The sequence below is a fragment of the Chlamydotis macqueenii genome, chromosome 17, assembly GCF_036417535.1.
Source record: "Chlamydotis macqueenii isolate bChlMac1 chromosome 17, bChlMac1.mat, whole genome shotgun sequence".
In the NCBI taxonomy this organism is placed as follows: domain Eukaryota; kingdom Metazoa; phylum Chordata; class Aves; order Otidiformes; family Otididae; genus Chlamydotis; species Chlamydotis macqueenii.
In genome coordinates this window covers 9,294,924-9,320,692 of record NC_141572.1, presented here as the reverse complement: position 1 = coordinate 9,320,692, position 25,769 = coordinate 9,294,924, and the positions used below count along the sequence as shown (strand labels likewise).

The 25,769-nt window shown below is 43.4% G+C and overlaps 2 protein-coding genes across 2 annotated transcripts in view; one reads left to right on the top strand and one right to left on the bottom strand.

Annotated features, from left to right (window-relative positions):
- Positions 1–12,321: 12,321 nt before the first annotated feature.
- On the bottom strand, positions 12,322–15,963 carry CLDN5 (claudin 5). Its single transcript, XM_086761651.1, has one exon. It carries the CDS (start codon positions 15,918–15,920, stop codon positions 15,270–15,272), a length of 651 nt encoding a protein of 216 aa, XP_086617777.1. The 5' UTR covers positions 15,921–15,963; the 3' UTR covers positions 12,322–15,269.
- A 9,691-nt stretch (positions 15,964–25,654) lies between these two features.
- Positions 25,655–25,769, top strand: part of LOC104480437 (septin-2) — a 40,204-nt gene continuing 40,089 nt past the window's right edge. The window contains exon 1 of the mRNA XM_086761640.1: positions 25,655–25,747. The gene's annotated coding sequence lies outside the window, so the exon portion shown is untranslated. The remainder of the gene's footprint in view (positions 25,748–25,769) is intronic.

The following is a 25,769-nucleotide window of genomic DNA, read 5'->3' as shown; positions in this document are numbered from 1 at the left end:
CCAGAACTGACGGTAGAGAAGTCCTGGGAAGAAGAACATAAATGCTGGGAAGTTTGAGTTTGTACATTGCATTCTGTCATTTGTTTTGGAAGCAAGGTTTAATCTTGTTTTCTGACATTTTCCAATCAACAATGTTATTACAAAGGTATACATTTCTTCCTTCTACAGTCATTAGGTTTCCTATGGAAAGAAGTAATTAAATTGGGGCGGGGAGGAAAGTACCTTAAAATTGTCATATTTACAATCCATGATCTCAGTGTCTCAGACCAGAAAGGGAAAAGGAATGGTGAGATGTTTCAAGACAACTTCAATGCTTCAGTTTCACTTTTTTCACTCCCATTTTCAGGACAGCATTTTCAGTCCTCATTTGTCCATAAATATAAGAGAAATAAAATGATATTTCTTTCTAGGAACGATCACTCTAATCACTAATCTGGAGACCCTTTAAGGTCTGAAAAAGGGGAGGTTTAATATTGGTCTCTTTCGTACGGGAGTTCTTTGAAGATGGCTTTCTTGTGTTGAATTGGCCACTCATGCTATACTAACTTGCAAAGATGGGAGTAGTACAGAACAGTACTTATTAAAAGGGAAGTGAAGTAATCCAATAGAATATCACAACTGAGGAATAAACTAAATGTAAAACACTCAGGACTGTTCTCAGGACAGTAAACATTGATCATTGATTTTTATGTGTGTGTCTGTCAGTCATGATGGTTTTGATTCCCTCATAGAAGGAATATTCTTGAAAACATCCCTCTGAAAGTTACTTTGTGCGTAAGTCTGGCTTGTCTAAGGGAAAGAAAGCAGTGAAATGTTTGTTTCTTTAAATGGAAAAATTGAAGTCTCTCTTGGCTCTCGTGTACCATTGTTGGCTTCAAGGTGGTACTGAAAGTTCCCTTTGGATCAGATTCAAGGACTGAGCTGCCCAGGGTGGAGCTCTAAAGTACAGTGCCACCTTTATGCTCAAGCATTTGGGTTATAAACACTTTCTAACCAGGAAATATTACAAAACATTCACTGGGAAAGAAAACTATGCGCGCTTTTATTTCAGACTGGACTCCCATTCTTTTCAAGTATTTGAGGTTTGATTTTTGTCATTCAGAAGGTGGCTGAAGTAGAGAAGCAAGACAAAGGTCAAACACATTAAAAATAGGCAAGAGATCTTTTACTCGATTGTACGCAGCTTCGTGATAGTCATGGGTCTGACAGAGAGCAGAAAATGTAGGTTTCCCAGTCACTGCTGTTGTGACAGAATAATTTTTATTTTTGCTGCCCCCTTAAGGCAGTTGTGTCTGCTGGATTGCTACCCTGGCACTTGTTATTTTGACTTGCTACCTGTTACTGAGTGGTGTATCTAAGGGATATATTGAGATTTCAATAATGAAAGATGAAAACAAAGAGTTGTCTAGTAATTTGATATCACAAACAAGCATTTAGCAGAATCAGTGCAGTGTGCTGTTCTCAAGGAGCTGAAGGCTCAGAAGGCATCCTTAAATCAGAATTAAAATCAAGTTCTCTGTAGAGAACTTCCATATAGGAATTTGTGGGCTAGCCTAATCATACCTCAGGAATTAAACTGAAGTAAAACATATACACAAGCCATATCACAACTTAGTTCCTTCCATTGCTGGATCTGGGTTTATTTTGTTAAGAGATCTGAGGGTTTTTGTATTCCCCAGCTCAACAACATTCCTCTCTGAAGTCTTTAACACTTGTTTAAGAATTGTAGATTATTTCTCTGGGTATTCCTTGATGTAAACTAGGTTACTTGTGTTAGAGAAGTACTGTGATATTCTGAGTCCTTTGTTGTCTTTTCAAAACTAGTTGTAATTGAGTTGGTACCTCCCTGCGCTAATACGCCCTTGCAAAAAGACGTGCTGTCTTTTTAACTGTGTGAAGTACTTAGAGTCACCTCTTCTCGTTGCTACAGCTTGCCTGTTTTTTTTCAGTCCCTGTGGTGTTGGTGTCTCTTTCCACTGTTTAGCTCAGTGGAATTTACTTTCATTTAATCATTCATTTGCAGCATGTCAGTGGAAAATCGGAGGCACCTGCCATTGAATTGGAAAGAATTCACAGGGACGTTCAGCTCTTGGTATGTTTTTATTTGATGACAGAAGTCACCAAGGGTCTCCTGAAATAAGTATGCCATTAATAATTATCTCCTATCTGATCTGAAAGTCTTGCTGGATCAGTAGCCTACAAGGAATGGGCATGTAAAATGGTATTTTCTTTAAACACTGTTGTGGTCACGGTAGTATTTCAGAACTCCGATAACAGGACTGTAGAATCCACATTCAGGTTCTTACGCTGTCTTATGGCAACTGTTTGCTCTTACCTGAATATTCGAAGTTGTAGCTCATTTTAAGGGATTGTTGCGTTCCGAAGTATTTGTATGTTATGTTACACGTGGCATTGCAGAACTGGAAGGAAAAAATACTTTTGACTCCAAATAAATTAATTTTCCAATTGATACAGCCTAGAATAAATGGAGGTGGAGAGAGCCCTTCTGTGGCTTGGGAAAATCTCCTTTTAGGGGAGTGAGGCTGTTATAATAAAGCATTTCAGGAGAGTGGGGAATAAGCAGGACTTTACATTTAAAGAAGCAAAAATCTTGCTCTAGTCTCTTCTCTAAGAGGTCTTGTCTGTATTTTTAAAACACTGGCTAAATAGGTCTAACCAGCGCTGAGTATTTTTAATATTAGGTGGTAGCTTTTTATCTTATAATGTTTTCCTACTTTATGGATGTTTTCAATTATTCTGCTTCAAAGGATGATTGTGAGAAACCATTGGTGCTTTTCAGATACTGTTTTTTTTCTATCTGCTGTATCAGAAATAGGTTGCCTGTGAAGAGGTCACAGGACTAGAGATAAAAGGTAGTGTGCAGGACAAAGCTCTAAAGAGATAGCAAAAAATCTTTCTTTAAAAAGTACGTTATTCTTGACCGTTGCAATGATGTGCGGTTTATGGCCGCAAAACAGATTCTGTGAACAGCAGTATACACTGGGGTTGAATACACTTTGAGGTCTGAGATTGCCTTTTTGGACCCCTGCTACGTTCCTCTCCTCAGACACATGCACTTACCACAATTTCCTCTCCCTGTTTTACAGGGTGACAATCATCCTTTAAAAAATTAGCATTATAAATTTTCACCTGAGGCTGCTCTTGTTTCCTTTAGGAAAGTCTTTTTTAAATGGAAGCTGTTTAAAAAAAAAAAAAAAAAAAAAGAGAGAGAGAGATGCTCTCCAAAGAGTTTTCTGCTGGGTTTTTCCAGTGGTAACAGTCCAGTTTGAAGAAACTCGAAAGAACATTGGCGGCTACTAGCTATTCAGTCTTTATGGGGCAGACTACATCTTGGGAGCTTTTGCTTACATGATCTCAAATTTGAAAAACTGCTGTCCTACAGTCTCATGATGCAAGCCTGCTCTCTAGGCTATTCCAGGTGTCCTGCATCTTAGAGCACTTAGAAAAATTAATAAATTAATGGAAACAAGATCTCGACCTTAACAGTTACAGAACTTGTGCTGTAATACAATTCTGCAACTTGATACTTTAGGTGAGAACTGTGGTGTTTTACGGCGTTCAATTTGGTGTGTGCCACACTTCCCTGTGTCAGAATAATTGCCTCCTGAACAGATCTGGAGGTTGTTTACTGCATTTACACTGTCCGTGTTTGACTGCTTCAATTAGATGTTCATTGCTTAGTAGGTTAAATCAATATCCAGGTTTAATTTTATCTATAATTGAGGATTCAGGTAACTATCTAATACTAGACCAGTTCAGCACTTGATACTAATAGTGGTATCTTGCTTAGGAAGTTTAAGATTTTAAAGGCAGTATCCATCATTTTTACCTTTCCTTTCTCACTTGCCAAAATCTTCATGGCTCAAAATATTTTTTTCTACTTTTAAAAATAAAATCCAGTAGGTTCTTCTATATTTATACTTGTTGTCAGTAAAATCCATTCCCCTTTAGGGTTAACAGCACTGTGTGAGTGTAGGCTATAAGAACAGCACCATTTCTGGACTATGTAAAAGTTACATTTTGAAAAATGAAGCACAGTCATTTAAAGACCTGTATGCACATACTGTAAAGCACTGGTGGAATTTCCCAGACATGTCTGTTCTAGGGAGGAGAATATTGTCTCCCTAAAACAGTGTGAGGAAGAGAAAAGCCAAACCATCCTGCAGTTTTCCCCTCTGCCTGCCTGTCCTCTCTCCTCGTGAGATTTTTCTGCCTATGTGTTATCTGTCTCTAATGTTAAGCTGCCTCCCATTCTTCCTACTAGAGATCTGAATCTCCCTCAAGTGTTTATGTTTCTTTATCCTGTTATTTGCCTGTAGTTTGTTCACACCCACAAAAATAGCATTTGCTCATGCATGGGTGTTGGTATATGGTTACCTGCTTTGCAAATCCAGTGTGTACTGCTTCATGAGCATGAAGGGGAAGAGTATTGTTGTTTCAGCTGGTTCCGCTTGCAATGCAGCCATGTAAGTAGATCAGCTGATATCAGTGTTAAAGTTGTAGTAGTTAGAACAATAACTTAATTAACATAGCCTCTATATGAGACTTTTTCCTTGCTAAAGCTACTCAGTTCTGACTCAGTCTTGCTGGCTCTTATTATAGAATATCCCCTCAGCAACTCTGAGTGTAGCACGCTTTGTCAAAGGGGAGCTTTTCAACTGTTGCATACAAAACTGAGGGGGGAACCTGAAAAGGACTGAAAATGACAGGGTGAAGTACAAAAATAGAAAATAAAGAACTAAGAGGAAAAGAGAGATTGAGTAACAATAGAGGGTGAGCAGTAAATCCGGTTTGCCTTTCTAGCTCAGGAAGGTGTCTTGGAATCTGTATTTCAGGGCACCCACTGGGTGGTCACCAGAGCTCTTTTGAGTGTGTGAAATGAAATGGAAAACAATAGCTCAGCAGCAATTGCTTTTTTTCCCTCTGATGAGGTGTTCCTTGAATTGCCAGCACGACTCCTGCTTGATTTAGCAGTGAATACAGCCAGGCATTTCCTGAAACGACAGCACTACATGGTGCTATTAGAAACGTGAAGTGAAAGGTTCTGCTGTGAATAACTAAGGAAAGGGAATAGGATATGGGACTGTGTCCCGCTAAACTGTCTCTGCAACAAAAGGGGGAATGAAATGTAGCACAGCTGCACAGAGACCATCTACCCAGTCTGAAAATCCTCATCTCTTTGCACAAATGGATGACAGGAGCCAACAAGATCTTTTTGGAAGAGATGTTCTTTTTTGGAATGGCTAGAAGTTGATGCCAGCATTGTTTGTCTTCGTAACTTGTCTCTTTTTTTTTTTTACCTCCCTTTTATTCTCTAATAAATATTCAACTCTATGCTTCTTCATGGAGATTTTTTGCCAGTAAATGTAGATACTGTTTGTGTTCTTGGCCAATGTCCCATTACGAGTAGTCTTCACATACATATGTATCTGCTTGCTCATCTGTTCCACTATCTTTAAATAACCAATAAATGTTTCCTTTTTAGAAAGGCTATCTTGTCTTAGTCTTTCAAAGATAGCAATGCTGTACATGGCTCCAAGCGTACTGCATTGACTTGGCAGAAACTACTTAAGAATCACTACTCCTCCTCCTGCCTGATTACAGCCCTTCGGAAAAAAATGTGATGACCCCTCATTTTTTTTTGTTGTTCAGTACATTTTTGTGCCTTTTTATTTAATTAAACCTCAAACTGTTTTTATTTCCTCCTTGCCTCGACTTCTTCCTTCAGCAGAGTTATGATGTTAGGGAGAGCGCCTCTGATTCAAACGGCCAGGGAGATCCAAAAGGACATTACTGTGACAGATAAATTAGTCATTAGGTGAGAAGTATCAGGTCTCATTAGTTGCAATCTGTATTTAGTAACTTGTGCTGGTTTTTATCCAGTGTCCAGTCACTCATATTAATTCTATCCTTTTGTTTTTAGAACCAAAACCATGTACATTGCTGAGATCAATCTTGGAGACCCCTAGCTGTCCAGGACACTCACTAGCTTAGGTATACAGGTGTTATGTATGCTGTTTTCTAGTCTATTTATTAAAAAAAAAAAAAAAAACACCTTCCTATTTTACCTTCATCTTGGGGAATTCTAGGCTTTCTGAAACACATCCATTTTAGTCCTACATGTTAAGTTAATTGAGCTCTTTAGTTTTTTGCTTCTGCCCTGGATACGTTCATTTCTGCTCCCTGGCTCTCATTTCTGTTAACCGTTTGTCTGTGTGCAATGTCTGTATTTTCACTGACATCTCAGGGGAAGGTTTCACTCGGTTTGGTGCCTATAGCCAGATGGTATCTTATCCCATATTTGCTCATTATAAAGCGCTTTCATTATGTCTGTCTTTTTTATTTATCTGAGTTAAGATGATTTGTTAAGATGTTTGATTCAGACTCACTTGCAAAGTCAAAAAGGGAAGTTTCACAGCAGTTTAAATGCTCCTGCATCCTGCATGCCCATGTCACTGCGTGGAGCAGCGAGATGGTGGCTAGATAAATAAAACCACGGCTTATTTTTTTGCTAGGTTTTTTCTCAGCTAGCTTGGTCTCCTTAACCAGTCCACTCCTCACACCACATGTGCCAGTGCAAGGGAGGGGACTGAAACACGTGGCTGATCCATGACTGATCTCTAAAATACCCATTCCATTGGGTTTCATCCTTTGTGTGCTTTGCTTGCTGTTATGTCTTTTCTGAGATGATCGTGCTTCAGTTCTGTCTGGAGCCTTCACTGTAGCTTTGTTCATTCTTGTGACTCTGGACTTTTTGAGGGTTGTTGAAGTGCCTGTTCTACACAGGTGTCCGATGTGCCCATCTCTTTTCCTTATAGGAGGGACAAAACACAGTATCAGGTATCAGATCTAAGATATTCTGGTTCAGGAGAAGGACTGCAATTTGTCTTTTTCTTACAATACATGTTCCTATGTACCAACAGATACAAAAAGTCTCGATTCCGTATTGTGACATGGCTGAGACTTCAGTAACGCTATTAAAGGGAGAAAACTTTGTCTTACAGTTTACCTCCCCCTCCTTCCCTGCCTTTGCTGTGAACCTGTTTGCTCCACACCAGTGGAGCTCAATACTAGCACTGCAGTCTACTAAAGGGCCATTTCTGCAAGGCTATTAATGCGTTTTGCAGACTGCAAGCGAGTAAAATCTACAATCTTCTGAGAGCAGCAGGAGGCAAAGGGATTATTCTTCCCACTAGTGATGATCAGCCCTTAGGACAGATAGCAGCGATGGCTTCAGAGCATGAAATGAGCCTCTACAGCCATCCAGGTATGAAGTCAAGATTGCTGTGCTGAACTGAAAGTGCAGATTCTAAAGTATGTAATCAGCTCTGGAGGAATCTGGGCAGGATGCCATGGATAATAGCTTTCCTTATAGGAGGAACACTATAATGATTATATGGATATGTTGAACAGTGGTAGTCATTAATAACCCCAAGTAGACAAGAAGTCTCCTTTCCACATTATCCAAACAACAGCATTTTAGCCGTACACTCTTAGTATGGTATTGGTTTCTGGTAAAATCCAATATCTATTGGATATATTGGATACAAACAACTGTTTTTAACAGTGCCTTTGTTTAGTTTCTGAAATGGTGCTCAATCCACCTTGTTACAGTAGACTAAGGTTATATTTATAGGGAAACTATTTCCATATTTCTGAAAAGCTACTCTTATTGATGTGTCTTACACATTTTTGAACAATAGAAACTCCTCTTCCATAGCACATGCATATGAAAGCTGTGGGAGTTAAGACTTTTCTAAAATTGGCAGGTAGTGGAGCATGTAGACATTCTTAACTGGATAAGACAGTAAAACCAGGAGAAAATGGGAGAGCTGAAAAATAGTTTGGGAGTCTAAGAACATAGTGGAATTCAGAGTAGATGTTAAATTTTTAGAACTTCAGTCTTGAATGTCAACATTTTCAAATGTCAACAATATAACAAAAATAAAGTAGATGTAAACAGTGTATTATGTTGCTTGGATCTTGGCAGTCACTTCCAATGAAATAATAGCAGGAAATTATAGAGGAAAAAAAATGGTGAAATCATTCTGCAGTCATTGGGTATTCATGTGAGTCTTCTGTGTTGAGATAACACTTGGGTTTATTTGTATTATAGAATGAAAGATTGCTGTTATAATTGGAAACTGTTAAAGGTTGTGTAGCTCAGGCTAAAGGTTATCCAAGCTGCTGCAGCAGATATCCTAATTCTAACAAAAGATATACAGTAAGGACAGAACATTATAACTGGAGGTGTAATCTAAAAATATCCATAGAGCAAGAATTCTGCCGTGCTAGGCACTTGTTAGAGCTGGTAAGAATTGTGGTTGTTGTTTTTTTCCCCAGTCCTTCAAATATGTGATGCTATATTGAAACTGAATTGTACCATTTTGAGATTTCACATACGCTTTTGTCAAGGAATGCTATTTTTGGTTCCTGAGTGATCTCTTTTGTGCCCGAGCCTAAATTCTCTTAAGGTTTAAGCTTCGGTGGAAGTGTTCTGATTAGAAGTACTGTTAATGCTAATGAGTTATGTATGAGGGTAATTGATTCAGGTTTGAGTGTGTTTGAAAGTGGGAGTAGAGACCACAGGTGCCCTTATATAGTTAGATTAATTGCCATACTACCTAGTATGAGATCGGGATGAATGTCACTTAGACCTCTGGTTGGTTGAAACTTTAGGAACATATGCAGTTGAAATACAAAATTCATTTAACATGGCAAACTATTTTTGCTACCAGATTAAAAATGTCATTGTAGGATCTGTTTTTGTGCGTCTCCTAACTTTTAATGGATTTGTTTAACTCATGAAAATCTTCTGCTCATCTAAAAAAAAAAAAAAATCCCACAGCCAGCACAGCTGGTGCTATAAGATGCTGAGACCTAAAATTTGCACTTGTAACTTACCTCCTTGCAGAACTTAGCCAGCAGTGTGTGATGCATAGCAACATTAAGAGTGGCACAGAGTTCACAGATTGCTCATCGGATCAGTCACTTTTGAGAAGGTTATCTGTTGTTTGCCTGTAAAAATCAGCTATTTTAAACATTTACTTTTGTTCTCCACTGTAAATAAACATGAACTGGCTTCATCTCATCTGTTACGTTTGTGTACACCAGAGCACCTTCCTGTGTCATGCAAACTCTTAGCTTGGCGAGTGCAGCCTGGAGGATCCACCAGAAAGGGAACCTCCCTGGACTTGGAGCTGAGGTGTAGGAAGGAATGGATCCCTCGCTATTGCTGTACATAATAGCACTGAGGCACTTCAGCCTGTCTAAACTAAGCATATTTTTTTTTCCAAAAGAAATAGGAACTTGTGTGACTGACACCTCAGCTGGGCTTCGGAACAGCTGGTACCTGCTATGAATGCTCTGCCAGTTGCTGCCAGGGCATTAGTCAATGTGAATGGCTTTTGCTGTTCAAGGTGGTCTGAGGAGGATCAAAGTACAAGGGGCAGCTTATTTTATTTTCTGCCTAGTTTTCCAGTTGGTCAAAGTCCTTTTGCCCTGTTCTGTCCTGGGTGTTGGAGATCTTGCCTTAAGTTAGTCTCCTATGATAACCTTAGGAGATTGCTGTGCCTTGTTGACAACTCTGTTGGTCATGGAGTGAGGTGTATTTCTTTTTCTTCCTTTTGCAGATTGAAAGCAAACCAGCTAGATAGCAGTTTCAAGGCTCACTCTTCTTTTGATTTAAGAATATCAGTGTTGTATGTACAGTTCCCCATGCTGTATGATCTCATTGCTCTGAAAACAAAAAGCTAGAGCTGGTAGTTCAGTAAATGCATCAGTTAATTATATTCAGACTGCTTAACATCCAAGCTCATTGATATATTCATTTTCCTAGAGAACTTTCAAAACAGACTCTTACTGATGAGCATTTTCACATTTTAAGTGGTAAAGTCTGTGTGATATGTCCCCCAGTATCCTGAGCTTATTTATGTGGTACTGGTGAGAGTGACCCAGTTCAAGTGTCTGTCAAAATACTGATGTACAATACTGCATTTATTGTACAAACTTGTGAAGGACTACATGAATCTCCCTGAGTGTGCATGTATGAATAAGAGGCAGAGAGGATCTTTGTGACTGTGCACTGAAGTAATCAAGACCACAACATGTATAATCAGTTGTGACAATTCCTTTGCAGTTTCTACAGGATAGGCTTGGCACACCTGGGTCCAAGTATCTTGGGGCGATCAGCAATCCAAACAGTAGGTGCCAGTTTCAGTGAGGCAAAGCTGGACCTCAGGGCAACATGAGAGTGGCTCGGGTCCAGGTGGAATCAAGCGTGGTAAGAAGGTTGGCACAAGCCCTGGGGAAATACCTTTGACATAACACATGGGCTTCCATGTTAAGTCCTACTACTTGCTACCTTGCCTTGCCAGATTTTGGTTTGAAGCTACTTGGTGAGCTTTGGAAGCCGAGGGAAGCTCGGTGTTGTAAACAAAATCCCAAAATGCCACAGACAAAGGACACTGTTAAATTGATTCATGGCAGAACGTCTCAATCAGTTTTTAAGAAAAAGAAAAGGTGAAGCAAGGCTTGTGTATCTAAGCAACTGTAAAGCCTTCACTGTTGCCATGGGAGGTTTTATCAGTGACGCAGTGGTCGAAATTGTGCTTTCTTAGAAGTGAAGGTTGTGGTAGGAAGAAGGGGTTTTCTAGACAGAGAGCCTATTCCTGCAGAGAATCACCAAGGAACAGTCTGAGGCAGTCACACACACACACAGAGACACACACAAAGGTCTGATCAAAGTAAGAATGATAGAACTCAGTTACTTACAAAATATAAATATGAAGCCCCCTTGAGGCTCTGCTTTTGGCATTATTTATCCTATCACAATCAGTCTACAGGTAAAACAAATGCAATAGTTGACCTAAAAAGATAATTCACCTGCTATTTCTCAATTAATCTAACAAAGCAGAAATCTCGCTTGTGGCTTACCAAGCAGACTTACAAAAGCAAATCCTCAACACTTATCCATAATTAATTATTTTCTTCTTTACTATACAAAACAAAAAAAAAAAGGATGCATTATGGGTATTATCTGATGCTGAATATTGCTGAATATGTGCATTAATATGGCACTTATGCATGGTGTATGGCTTCTGACTGGCAGGATTCTCATTCAGCATTACAGATGTATGGATCAGGCTTAGTTTGAGGAAAGGTTTAAGAGACTATTTACCTACATTTGTGGTTTGAAAGGTGGCCAAGGAAAAAGAACAAATTCCTTGCATGGTAGTTGATCGGGGAATAGATTTATAAATTAAAATCTGGAGTTACACTGGTTTCTCACTCCAAGAGTAAAATGTTTCAATGTGTTCCAAAGAGCAGATGCCCAACAAACATCTTTGTGCAGGAAAAGGAAACATTTCCTTAAACATCCTGCAGCAAACGTGACTGATTAAGCTTCCTTTTCCCTCTGCCTGGTGCATTTCCCTTCTTTGCACAGACAGGATCTAACCAGATTTGCAGGGTATGAACTGCAGGTTACTTTCAAATTCATAACTATGAAATGGTTCGTTTAGCAGGACAAAGGCCAAGCCGGCAGACACCCTTTTTCCAGCTCAGCGTGTGCATAGCAATGGGAGGGTGGCAAGGAGCTTTTGTTAATCTCAATCGAGTTGGCAAGAATGCTGCAAAATGAAGTCTTTGAAGATGTTTTTTCTTCATTTTTAAAGCAAAAGTTTGTTCAGAAAAACCTGACAATCTTGCAAAAAAAACCCCAAAACTGCCGAATATTGAAAGACCTCCCAGCAGTCATATAACTTAGGCGAATTTCCCCCACTACCAATTAACTTTTGCAGTCTCCTTTAATAGTCCTTTTTTTCACAGGTTCTATTCTGATGCATCTGTGAAAATGTTTTTCCACCCAGCTTGAATGCGCTTTTTAAAAAAACTGAGTGGCAGAAGGGATTAGGGTATCAGGTCAGGTTGGGGCTGATCCAAGCTGTAGTGAGATTTTTTTTTTTTTCCTTCTAGTTTAAACGTGTAGGAATTGAAAGCTTAAAGAGCTTCATGCTTAGAGTTGTTCTTAAAATAGTTGGGACTCACAGTCCACTTCCTAATGTGCTCACATCACAAGACCAACTGCTGCTACTTGCTCTTTTGTCTGAGGCTCCAGTGGAGAGCCCGGACGCTGACTGCCCTGCCAAGGGAAGTTCCTGCTTCCCCAGAGATGACCCAGCTCTTCCCACAAAGGCAGCCCAGGTGAAGGTTGCCCTTTGGGCACCGACGTCACACCCCACCTTCTTGAGCCCAAACAATCCAGTGCCTTTCACAAAAACCAGTAAACCTGTTCAGAGGTTGGCTTAGACATTTTTATTTTTATGGGAAATCATAAATACAAAATAAAAATAGTAAATAAGTGCTATAGATTTCTCTTTTCATTGGGATGAGGTTCAGGCCTGATCCTGAGCATTTCCAAGTCTTAAAGTTCAGGACTAGGTCTTTGCTCTTGGAAAACGAAATCTAGGAAAAACCAACTTAGACTTTTACCCTGAAGCCAATGACATCAGTAACAGCGTTCTTTTGGGTTATTTTTTAAAGCATAGCAACAAGTAAGTATACTGAAGGATGAGATTAAATATAAAAATATTTTTTAAAATGGGCCCCACTTCCTGCCAGTATTGTTTGGTACTGCCCCACTGACCTCTGCAAAATCTTGTTACATCAGCAGCGAGTTACGTTTTTGGTAGGATGGTGCTGTGTTTACCAGTACATACAGAGCGCTGACTTCTTCCAAGAGATCTTGTTGTGCAGTTGTTTCTGATTTTGGTTCTAAGTGGACCCAGCCCTGCCATGACACAAAGCTACATATCAAGAAGTTTGACTTGTTAAAAAAATTTCCCTTCTAAGGCACGTGTTTCCCTCCCTCTTCCCAAGACACCAGGTTTGATTTGATTGAAGTGCTAGTGATGCACTGCCCAGGAAGATGTCATCTTTTGGTCAGATCCAAAGTCCTGCAGCACTTCTGGAGCCTCTACAGTAAAGATACATGCAGGCGCATCTGTTGGTGAGGGTTGTGTTTTAGTTCTGTAATTTGAGACAAAAGAGAGTAAGGTCCAGGATTTGGGCTAATATCTGCGGACTCATTTGCTGTACACAAGAGGGCTGAGTGAGGGAGTAGTATGTCTGTGGGTGTATTTGTCTGGGTGACAAATACAGTTGGATATTATCATTTAAAATAAAAATAAAGTAACCATGAAACAAATGAAGGCACCAAATCACATAAGAAGCCAACTTTGGTAGATTTCTTGCAAAATATATGCATTTAAATACATTTACAGTTTACAAGGTTACACTGTTTAAAAAAAAAAGTTGCAATGATGAAATACAAAATATTTCATTCTTGTACCAAAACTACATATCACATCATAACAAAGTATTATAGCTTTTATTTAAATGCAGATGGTGTAGGAACTGCAGCTCTTTATAGAACAAAACCAGTTCTAGACATATTGCTCTGCTTTTGCATTGTCTGATGGGCTCAGACCCTGCATGTTTAAAAATGAAAGCAGTTATCTTTAAAAGGGTAAATCTTGTGCTCGGTATTCAACATCAGTATTTGCAGGGGCAAGGCTTTAGTCTCTCATTCAGGTCTGTGTACATACTGATACCACTGGGGTTTTACGTTTCCTAAGCAAGCCAAGAACACAGTCGATGTAAATCTGTCACAAACCCACAGTTACGGTTGTCCACAAGTCTTGGCATTATCAGAAACTTGTAAGAGTTAACGCTCACATTAGGTGTGCACTGTAGTGCTAGGTGGTTGTGAGGGACCCACGAGGTCGTAGCATTGAGCTCTGAGGAACAGAAGCAGCACATTTCCTTGCTGACTCTTGGCAGAAATCTCCTTATGGCAATACAGATGCTGCCATGGTCTGTAGCAGAATACTGCGTTGATTGAAAAGTAGAAGTAATTCATATGGAAGAGTATCGCACCAACCCTTAACCCCTCCTTCAAAAAATGTTTGTCTCTGCAGTCTAAAGTGGAAACATGTATGCTAATATTCCAGGCTGTGGTGAAGTTTAGCAGGTGTTGAGCTCAGAAAATAAGTGTTATGCTGCCCAGAGCATCTTCCTTCCAGTCTGCACAGTGTTACCTGGGCAGTAAAGAGCTGAGACAGCCATGACTTCACATCTCCTGATTAGCCTGCAAAAAGTCTCAGTCAATATATTTGGTAAAATTCTTCTAGCAATTTTTTTTGCCTGATTTGGTAAATGAAAGAAAGCATGTGTTAACAAAATATGGTGAGGAGCCAACCAAGTGCATGTCCAACCGAACACACAATTCAAAATTGGCAGCAAGCAGGGCTCGGCAAGAAGGCCACGAAAGCCATCCATACCCCAACTGTGAATACCCACGGCAATTTTTATGTTTCCAGTCTCCTGTAGTGCAGATGAGAGGACACAGAGGGATGCCCCGCTGGAGCCTGGACACACAAAGATCTCCTGGGTCTCTGAATCTAGTTCTCCAATAATTCTGGCAATGAGGTCATATTCAAGTAAAAATAGAACAGAAGCTGATAAAGGAGAAGGGATGAAGAACCTCAAGCGGCAACCTAGTACAATCTGGTTTGTACTCCACTAAATGACAGCAACTACCTGAAATCTCTTTCAAAGTCCTCAAACACACACAGACCAATGCACTTATCTGAGGGACTGAAACAACTGAAGAAAATCAAACACCCTTCTTCGAACAGTTACCTGCCTGCGTGATTAAGGACCAAGGTTACTCTCCTCCTTTAGGCAGAATCCCTACTTTAGTTACCCAAACAGAAGAACAAAAAAAAAAAACCCTAACCAGTGAAAGTCCCAGCGGGAACAGCCAGACGCAGGTTTTCAGGAGAGACGATGAAGAGGGGAAGCTTCTCCTCGGCGACGGTGCACACCCGACGGCCCGGTGCCCCAGCAGCACGCGCGGGGGTGCAGTCTCTCACGGTGCCGCCGGGAAGGGCCGGCAGCGGCAGCGGGAGCCGGGCGGGCGGCGGCGGAGCCCGGACGGGGCGTCCCGGCAGACATCGCCGCGGCTCGCCCGCGCTCCTCGGTGCCCGCAGCTGCCCCGGGCCAGGGAGCCGCCGGCTCGGCTGCGCTGTGCGGGTCCCCCCTGCCTAGGGCTGCCGCTCTACGGGGGTCCCCGTTAAGAAGAGACTCTAGGTAGGGGAGCGCTCCCGGCCCCGTGCCCCGCAGCGCGCCGGCTCGCAGCCGTCTGTCCGTGTCCCCGCGGGGCCGGGGGAGCGGGGCAGCCCCGCTCAGACGTAGTTCTTCTTGTCGTACTCGCCGTTGGAGGTGGGCCGCCGCGGCGCCGAGTACTTGACGGGGAAGGAGGTCTCGTCGCGGTGGGAGCAGGAGCAGCAGCAGATGAGGCAGCCCCCGAAGAGCAGCAGGGCCGTGGCCGCCCAGCCGATGTAGAGCGCGGCCCCCATCTCCCGTTTCTGGGACGGCGGCACGGTGGGGTCGTAGAAGTCGCTGATGACGATGTTGGCGAACCAGCAGAGCGGGACGAGGACCAGGACCCCGCAGAGGATGTAGATGGCCCCGCCGGCGATCACGATGCGGGACTTCATCTTGCCGGGCTGGATGCAGTTGGTGCACTGGGCGCCCACCACCGTCACCATCAGCGCCACCAGCCCCAGCAGCGCCACGATGACGGTGAGCGCCCGGCCCGCCTGCACCTCGGCCGGCAGCGCCAGGATGGAGTCGTACACCTTGCACTGCATCTGCCCCGTGCTCTGCACCACGCAGTTCATCCACAGCCCTTCCCAGATGGTCTGCGCCACCACGATGTTCACGTCGATGAAGGCCGACACCTGCCACATGGGCAGCCCGCAGGCCAGGATTACCCCTACCCAGCCCAGGATGCCCAGCCCCAGCCCCAAAATCTCCAGCGCTGCCGAAGTCATGCTGCCGCCGCAGCCGCACCGAAGCCTCCGGAGAAAGGACGGCGCAGCGGGCTCGCTCAGTTTCTCCCCCCGGCACCGATCCACCCCTCTCTGCGCCCCGCCGGCCCCGGGCAGCGCTATTTGAGGAGCCGCAGGGCGCCCTCCCACCGCCCGCCCGGCCCGGCCCTCTCCCGCCGACGGGGGGGCGCGCACGGTGGCTGCGGGCCGGCAGCGGGGGCGGGGAGCGGACGCGGCTGCGGGCGTGCGCCCGCCGGAGCCAGGGGGGTGGCGGTCCCGCTGCTCGGCCCGGCACCCTGCTCCGGGAGGGGTTCGCAGGGACGCTGCCTGCTCCCAGGAAAAGCGGAATCACCTCCTGGATTTCGGCCGCGCAGCCTTTTTCCTTTTAGTGCCGTTATTTATTTGTGTGTTTCCTATTTACTGATATAATCCACAGCCGGACCTCCAGTAGGCACCCAGCGGTATGGGCTCTGATTATCAGAGCCTAACTGATCACTTCCCAAAAGACTGAGCGTGCTGACCGACCTGCACACCCCTCTCTTGCACTCTGACAGCAAAAGTGTAAGCAAGCACCACAGAACGGCTTAGGAACCACCCTGAAAATGGAAGAGCTTTGAATGTGGGATCTGCACATCATCTGTTGGTACTGATAGATTCTTAATTCGGTCCAGGAAGAAAAATCGCTATTAGCTTACACCAGGCAGGAAATTCTGTTTTGATACTGGAGCCAGGAGCAAGGCATTCTGTTTAAATATGTTGCCACAAAGATTTCAAACTTCACTTTACTGTTTTAGTTACTCAAGTACATTTCAAATCTTCATGCTGTGTCAATGAGTTAAGTGCCTGTATCAAAATGAGTGTCTTTGCAAGAAGTTTCATCATCTGGCCATGCAGACATTGTAATTCCTGCAATCTCTTCATGGACCACTGCCGTCTTGGATTGTTCTTGCCAAGAAACCTTGATTCAGCCCCTGCAGGCCACCAGCAGCTCCCAGCCCCGCAGGCTGGCAGATGCAGCGAGCATTGGTGCTGTGAGTGCGGTTGTTACAGCTGCAGCAGAAAGAGAACAGACCTCACCAGCTGCCTCACCGCACTCACAGGGAGCTGCGGTCCAGCGCCTTTCCACTGGGTGCCCTGAGAAAGGCTTGTTTTGATTTAAACCGGAATTGTTTTGGTTTATCTTAAATAAGTTTAAATGTTTTAGACAAAATTGAAAGTTTTGTTCGCACTAACTTTTGAACTGGTTTGGATAGATTTGGTTTCAGTTAGCCCAAAGTATCCTTCTAGTGCAGTGGAGATCAGAGAGTTGAAAATAACACATTTCCTGCCCCTGTGTAAGCAGTTTTCTCTGTTCTACAGTGAATTATGGCATGTATTATGGCATGTAGAGATTTGTGATGGAAATATTAAGACTGATATCAATGCAGCATGAATGGGAAAAGTCCATGTGTGAAGCAGAAGCGGCTGAAGATGCAATAAGCACAGGTTAAAGGAATCACATGCATTGACATCTGAGGATGTGACTGATGCGTTAACACTGAGCAATGCCCTGCTTGCATGCTGCCAGCGTGCTGATGACTCCTCTGCAGAGGACCTGTAACGGGAAGATGGCAACAAGGTCACAGCACACTTCTTTTGTTTTTCCAACCAGAAGAGACACTTTAGCCACAAGACACCCAAAAAAGAAACCGAAGAACGTCAGCAGCTTGTGAATCGTCATGGTGTGGACATGCTGACACATGACAACTGCAGCCTGCCATTGATTATCTCTGCCTGAGGAGCTGTAAACATTTCTAGCATGGAAAATGTCTTCCTAACAGAGGCTGCCTGGTAAAAGGAATTAAGAGGAGTTATCTCCTCTTCCAGCTGCATATGAAATACATACAGTTTACTTCAATTATTTAAAACTGTAAATTCCAGTGTGGAAGTCCAGGAGGAATGTGTAACTGGGGCTGTGCAGTCTGTCAAACTGAGACTGCTTACAATCACTCAGAAAAGTCCCTGGTGTCAGAGAGAGGAGAATGTGCAAAAGAACCAGCCACAGAGACAGAGATATCTCAGAGGTGAACAGGAAGAAACCCAGAACACAGACTGAAACGGCGTAACATCTGTATTTATGATGATAATAATGATTGTATAGAAAACAGCACAGGAGAACAATTAGAAAAGGGGGGAGAAATGCCAGTTATCTTAGCCTGTAAGCACAGGAAAGCCCCACCCTTGCCACTTGCCCGGGTGCACGGAACTCTGAATTTCCTCCGATACATGGCCTATGTGTGCTCCTGTGCCGGCCGGGAGGCACTCGTGGGGCCTCTGCAGCTGCGCGGGGCTTCAGGCTGAGAAGGGAAACCAGCACATGGCTTGTGCTACCTCTGCAGCCCTTATCCCACCTTCCCCTGCTACCTGTTACCGAGCAACTGATTCCTACAAATCACTTAATCCATGACAATTATTTCTCTGGAGAAATACATGCTTAATACTCACAGAGTAAACCAACCTTTCTGCTTAGAGGTATTTCTATTCCTGGTGTTTCACCTTCGTCTGTTTGTTTCTTTTCCTTAACCCAGATATTAGCCTTTATCCTGGCTGCTGCCAACAACCTCAATTTTTAATTACTCTATTCCTTGATCCTGAAAGTGAGCACTTGTTGGACGGACTACCCTTAATGAGTCCATCAGTGCAGGGTGCTTACTGGTCTGCTTACTTGGCTTACTGGTAACTCGACTGAGACAGCTGCTCAGCCTGAGGACCCCATCAGCTTCAGCACCTTGTGGCTTGTGATGGTCTTAACGTCACAACACCGCAAATTAATTTAAACTCCCAGAAATGAAAAGGTTCTAATTTGTTAAAAGGAAACACAAATCAGCATGATATTTTTTCTTGGGATATTAAGTAAAGAAAGCACTACTTAATAAATTAAATCCTTGCTGGTAAAGTCTCGATTCTTTTCAATTCAAAGGCATGACGTTCTTGCAGCAAAGTAACTCATTAACAAATAACCGTTAATGCCATTACATCTGTTACTGCTCCAGCTGTATATTTATTGAACTGCTCTTGGAGGGATTCACAGGGGGGCTTTGCAGCCTCTGAAAATGGGAGGAAGTGGTATTCAAGCTGAGAACAATTGCACAGAAGCCATACTATAGCAAGAGGGGCTTTGGGATTAGAGGTGATTGTGTTTTCTCTCTTTTCCTGACATAATCAGGACAAATACCAGGCGCAGAGTTACCGGGAGGGCTGGTAAGGGGGGTCCAGGCTCTTACCAGCATTGCTTGTCCTGGTGTATGAGCCCTGTACCACAGCACAGAAGAACTGCTGTGCTCAGCCCTCCAGTGTCACTAGGGGCTTGCTCAGCCCCAAAGCATCCCACCAGCAGTGTTTAGATAGATTTGCCTTTTGGGACCTGAAATGTAGTCTGCAGAGCAGGCTTGGTTTATAGCTTGTGGAGTGTCCCTTACCTACGTGCTTCTGCTCCATCTCATCCCTAAAAAGTTAGGCATCTGGAAGACAGAGAAGAAAATGACATTTGGTATCAAACTTATGCACAAACCTAGTGTTGTTTGTGTGAATAAGACAGAGTATGAGTCAAAAGATGAATTAAAAGCCCAGTAATCTCAAGACAGCTTTCCATAACTTTTGGATTAGACATAAGCAAAGGTGAAAAATCAGAAATCCTATTAGAGATAGATTTTGTGCCATATTTTGTCTTCTGATTAGTACTGAAAAAAAGGCAAGGAGATTTACAAAAACAGAGGTGTTAGGCAGGGGCTGTTCTTTATTTAGAAAGCTTGAGCTTTCTCAGTGAAAATCACTCCTTTTTGAATTATTCTTTAAAATGGAACTGTATTTCCCAAGAGAAGAGATTTAGTTGGAGCTTGAGTGCACACACTGTCTTCCACAGTAAGATTGGCCTCCATTAAGTCCTTACATGTCAGCAGGGCCAACGTGTCTTCAGACCAGTGTGACACATCAGAAGACTGGCACGTAGGAATGAGTCCTTGTCAAATGAGCGGGTTATTACAAAATGAAAGTGCACGATTTCACCACAGGATTTATCTCAGCATCACTTCTTTTGGAAACAAGATGAAGTGGTTAACACAAAATTGCCACTTCCTCTCTCAGTTAATCTTTTGAACAAAAAGGTGTAACGAAAGATTTAAGAGCCACACCAGAATTTTGCAAGAGGGACCAGTAATGCTCTATGACTGGTGCTAATGATGTAGGATCCAGCACTTTTTTTAGTACAAGAGTTGCAACTGCTCTTCAGGATTGAGAAATCCATGCCCATGCTACTCTTCCCCCTCAGTGGTGACATGACAAGACTCGTGTAACAGAAGGGAAGGAAACAGATATATGTACTTGGAAAAACAGTGAAAAAGGTTACAAATCTGCTTCCAGCCTTCATGTATTTGCTGCTGTATGTTCTGTTCCCAGTAAAGTTGCCCTAGCCCTGTATCAGTCCCTGCACTTCACATGCACCCTCTGCCTGCGCTTGTTTTGGTGAACTGCCCACTGGCGCTGCCAGGGAGCCAGGAGAGGGGTATTCTGGCTGGGCTACACATGGTGGGAATACTGAGACAGTGTTATGAGCCCTGTCCTCACATAATGAGAAAATTAATTGTGCTAAGCCATCGTTAGAACTGAGCTCCACACCTCCCTGCTCGAATCCTTTACACACAAACCTCTCCGCCTCTCCTTGGTTGGAACTAATCTTCATGTCTCTGTGTCTTACTAAAGCACGCTCCTGACGGGAACATTTCCAGCCACCGCTGTCAGGACCAGCTGGGCTGCACTGGTGAGCTGCTGTGCACCTAATTCTTCAGCACCTTGTTTTCTGAATGTGGCTTTCCAGAGGACACTGCGGTGTCACTGGACAGCCATAACCCTGTGTTAACAGCGTTTCAGGACGGTTAATATGGTGAATGATGGCCCTTTCCCAAAGTGTAGAAGGTCCTCTCTGTAGATGAGCATCTAAACAACCTGACCGTCCCCCTCGCCAAGAGATCACTCTAAATATGTGCTTAGGCCATGTCACTTCAAATACTTCTCTTTAGTGCTATGGACAGCTCTTGAGAATGGCTTAAAGCTTGGGCAGGCGGGGCGGGGGGGGGGGGAAGCTATAGGAAATATACATTGTTTCATGCCTAAGGGTCCATTCTATGTCAGGTTTCCTATCAGAAGCACTGCAGTTTAATTTCGTACTCTTCCAAAGTCAGCCTCCTTCCATGGATTGTGGTGTACCAGGACCCTGATAGATCTCTTTCCCATGTAATTGTTGGGAAATCACATCAGATGTCGTTTTATAAAGAACAGCGTCAGCAAGGACAAATGCCATTGTTTTAAATATACATTGCAGATGTTGAGAGTAATTAATAAAGGCATGGCTGTCAAGTTACTGAAAACTGTTCAGGGCTAGGGATGGGAAACATACTACATTTCTCTAGTGTTGCAGGAATTTGCGTTCCTGAGAACACGTAAGAGGTCTGGGACACCTCCTCTGCTTATGAGAGTGAGTGATTAATTCTCAGCTGTGCTGTCCCTATTCTTAACCTCATCTCTCTGAGGCAAGCCCCGTCTTTGGGAATAGCATGCATCTGTTTTTTCAATCTTGATTCCCTTCTTAAAAGTCAGGTTGGTTTCCAGTAAGAGCAAAGGATGGCTGTTATTGGCAAAAAGATGCAAAATGTCTCATGTTCCAGAGAAAATTTTTAGATTCTTCTTACTGTTACTTCATTGCCATAATTAGCATCTTGAAAAGGTGGGCTTGTGTATGCTCGTAAATGCAAAAGAAACACTTTGTTCCTCTGAGACTGCTATAATTCAAACACAATCTTCATTTCCTGTACTGCATCACTAAAAATGCATTTCTTTTTTCTTTTTCTTTTTGCAGCAAGGGAAAACACTTATCTGTTGCAGATTTTCCTATGGATCGCTAAATAACTTCTAAAGTAGCTTGTGACAATAAATCCTGGTGCATCCACAGATACTGACTTCCTGAGTTCCAGCTCTCAGCTGCACCCTTTAAAAGGGCTCGGCAGTGAAACCAGCTTTCAGTGGACCTGGCATTTCCGATTCCCAATGCAGCAAGTCTGCAAAAACACAGAAGATTTGAGGTGTTAGAATGGTTTACCCCATTAGTGATTCCATAAATAAAGCACTACACAGAAAAGTATTTTGATCAAATCATCACTTTACTAAATACTAACAGAGAATGGGAAGTTCACTCTTAAATTTCTGTCTACCACCACACCCAAATACTGAAAATTAGCCCAGGTAATACCTAAATTATGTATCTGACATTCACACTAGTTATGTTCAAAGTACTTTTTTCTCTGGTACTCCTCTAAAAAAACGGTGTCACTCACAGTGTGCAGCTCTTAAGTATTTATTTCTAAAAGGTTTGATCCTGGAGCCACGGACTGTAATTTATCAAAGCACACACAAACATTCTGAACCAAACACAAACTTAAATCTTGTGGTAATGAAAAACATTTATACATATGCTTAAGAATAAGTTATTTAATCAGGACTTGAGTAATTTTATCTCCAGGAAAGACTGGGAGAGTTCAAGGTGGTCAGTGTCTTAAAGCAGTGGGCAAGTATCTCCATGAATTGCTCTTATAGCACAGCCATTACAGCAATCACATATAATTTTAGGCTCAAATTCCAAATATTCAGGTGCTTGAGAACAGACTCAATTGAAAGAAAATAAAATTAAAAGGGATCTCATAAGTGAAAAGATATTTTTGTCTAAGCAGCATATTTTCTGGTTTGTTTTAATTTAATAGAAATAATGCCAAGGAACATGGGGTTGTTTTATCTATGAAAACTCAATTTAGTTTTCAGTTATATGATGGTATTTATTTTATTATAATCAGTATTACACCATTTTCTCTGTTAAGGAGCAGAACAAAAGATACAGAATGTCTTTTGCTGAATGGATGAGGTATTTCTAACTTGCTAAGATGTGACTCCACACAAAGTTAAGACTTGAATTCAAGGAAGGACTCTAATTGTGCTTTTGAGAATGTAAACCTAGATGTATCAGGAAATTTTATAAAAGGCGTTTGAGCTTCCAAGGGAAGAATAAAACAAAATTCTTTCAGAAATAATAATTATGGGAATGAGTGATCCACAGTCAGGCTGCTGTTCACTGCATTAACATTTCTAGACTATTTAACCATTTAGGAACAGTGTTCTTCAATACAATGATTTCTTCTGTTTGCACCTCTGATAATACCAGTGTGAGAAATTACAAATATGAGTACCTCTTCTGTGGCCATGCATTCTCTGTAGGTTTCTGCAATGCAGCATTTCTCAGTTACACGCACCAAATAGTTCCAGTTCTACCGCTCGGTGATCGTGCAAACTGTAGTTTCATAACATGTCTCATAACAGGTTTCAAAAGTAACAAAAGTACGTTTTCACCAAGTGCGTAGCACAGTGTGAAACTCATTGTCAGAGGATGCTTTTAATGCCAAAAGTTGAGATGGGTTCAAAAAGCAAGGAGAAAAATTCATGGAAGAGAAAACTATAAAGATAAAACTTCTGGCTCAGGAAGCTGCTGAGCTCCAGATTGCCGGAAGCTGGGAGGATATACAGACCCAGGGCTGCTTTTATCTTTTCCTAAGCATCTGCTACTGGGTCCTGCAGAGGCAGGGCACTGGCTAGAACTGACCTTTGCTCTTACCTGAAGTGCCCTTCCTTATGTTACTTTCTGGCATAACGGGACTGTTTTGGGAGGATTGTAGCTTCTCTGAACATTTTGAGTGACAGTTAGTCAGCCATCTGATTCAGCCATGGCTTGGGAAAATTATGGGTATGCCTCAGTTAATGAGACATTTGAAATTTCTGGAGAATGTTTCACCCATTGCACTAAATCCTGTCAAAGGAAATGAGTGACAATCATGGGAAAGCACTGACTTCCACTAGACTCTGTGTTGATGCCAGTCTATAGTCTGGCATTGTCCCCGCTTATCTCTTGTAATTTCTTCAAGTGCTAAATAGCTACTTGTAATATCAGTTTATGTTTGTAAATACCGTGTGCATCACAGTATTCTAATTTAGTGACACAAATAAAAATCGCCAGTGTTGTTCCTGTGGTGATAGTACAAAACACCTATATGGATATCCATGGAATAATTTAAAATAAGACGATTTCTAAAAAAGACTGAAATGCCATCTTTAACTCCTCCGAGAAGGTGATGTATACCCGTACTTTGTGTTGTAACGTTACACTTTGTCCTAGGAAGTGGAACTTGGTTGCACTTTCATTGGCTTTTATCTTGTTCTTATTCAGATCACGTCAATGCTCGGTTGATAATAGGAGCACAACGTGAATTACCGAATAATGCCAGTCTGCCTTCAGCAGCGTTTGTTTCACTTCCACACTTTCCTGTTGTGGGCTGCAACCCTGTTTGCTTAATGGATGGAAATACAGACAAAACAGAAATGTACTTCTTGGTATTCAGAACTCTAAAATCCACAAGGTTTGCTGCTAGATTGCTGCTAAATGACACATACAAACTGCCCTCTGCAAAATGTTCAGAGGGGTTACTAGGAACTTTCCTGGACCCAGTCCTTGCAGCTGGAAGGTTGGAAGAACCCTTCCTTGGACTCCTGCTGATACTCTTTTGATGTTGTCAGCCCTGTCTTGAGGGTTTGGGCTGTGTAACGCTGTTTCACCATGAGAACGTGATCTGGTTCTGTAGTCTGACTGCAGGTGTCATTTACACTCTAGGTTTATGTCTGCTGGAGCCCCTGATACCTCAGAGAATCCCACTCACCCCTTCAGCGATGGCGCTGACCCCGGCAGGATGGCTCTCACCTAACCAGAGGGAATGCTGTGATGGACGGGAAGATGGCAATAGCGCAGGTAAAACGAGTACACTGGGGTTTTTGCACAGTGTTTGGGAGGGAAATTTGCTTCACATGTGGACAAGCAGCTGAAACCAAACAAGTTTATATCACGTACTGCGTTACAGTCAAACAGCACAAAGTTTAAGCTGCATTTCCCCGTGGCTGCGACACTTACTGTACCAAAAGCTTCTGTGCTGGGAGGGCTACTGCTAAAACCTGCTGTGGGTGCAGGCAACTGGAAAACTCAGCAGTGTTTGGGTAGGAAATGGGAATCAAACAATGGGAGAAGGCGGTATTTTCAGCAGAATGGGCTTTGGCTGTGTTTCGTTCCTGAAGGCTGGCTCGCGTGCGTAGCTCGGACTGGGACAGTCCGTACGAGACGGATGCCCCGGGCGCTGCCCGCGCGGGGTGAACCCGGGCCGGTGAGACGGGCTTTGGTCATTTCACAGTCGTTACCACCGTAGCGCCGGCTACCATGTCTTGTAGCCGGGGCGCAGGGACCTCCGTGAGGGGTGGCTCTGTCAGATAAGCCATTCTCCCACGTTTTTTTTTTTTTTTTCCCTTTGGAATGTCAGCAGGATGGGGAGATGCTCCGCACTTTGGAGCAGGGCACTCAGGGCCAAAGCAGGAGATGACCGGCTCCGGGCGCGGGGTGCGGAACCCCCGGGGACGTCAGCGGCGCTGCACCGCTCCCTCCTGACGGGACGAGGGGCCGGCCAGTGGAGCGGGGTCCCACGCGTGCTCCCACACCGCGCCCCGCCACCCCGGCCGGGACGGCAGCCTTGGGGCGGGGGAGGGTCGCCATGGCAACGCCTCGCCGCACGCCCGCGCGGCACGGGCTGGCTGCCCCCGCTGCCACTCAGGCGGGAGGGCGGGGCGGGGGAGACGCTCTATCCCGCCTCTCGCTCGTCCTGGGGCCGCGCCTCGCCGCTATGCTGGGAAGCGGCCTAGACCATAGAGTCGTGCGGGAGGTAGGCGGGCGCTCGGCCGCGG

Bases quoted from the DNA above. Each gene is read 5' to 3' on its own strand.
- CLDN5 (XM_086761651.1), bottom strand. From the start codon at position 15,920: ATGACTTCGGCAGCGCTGGAGATTTTGGGGCTGGGGCTGGGCATCCTG.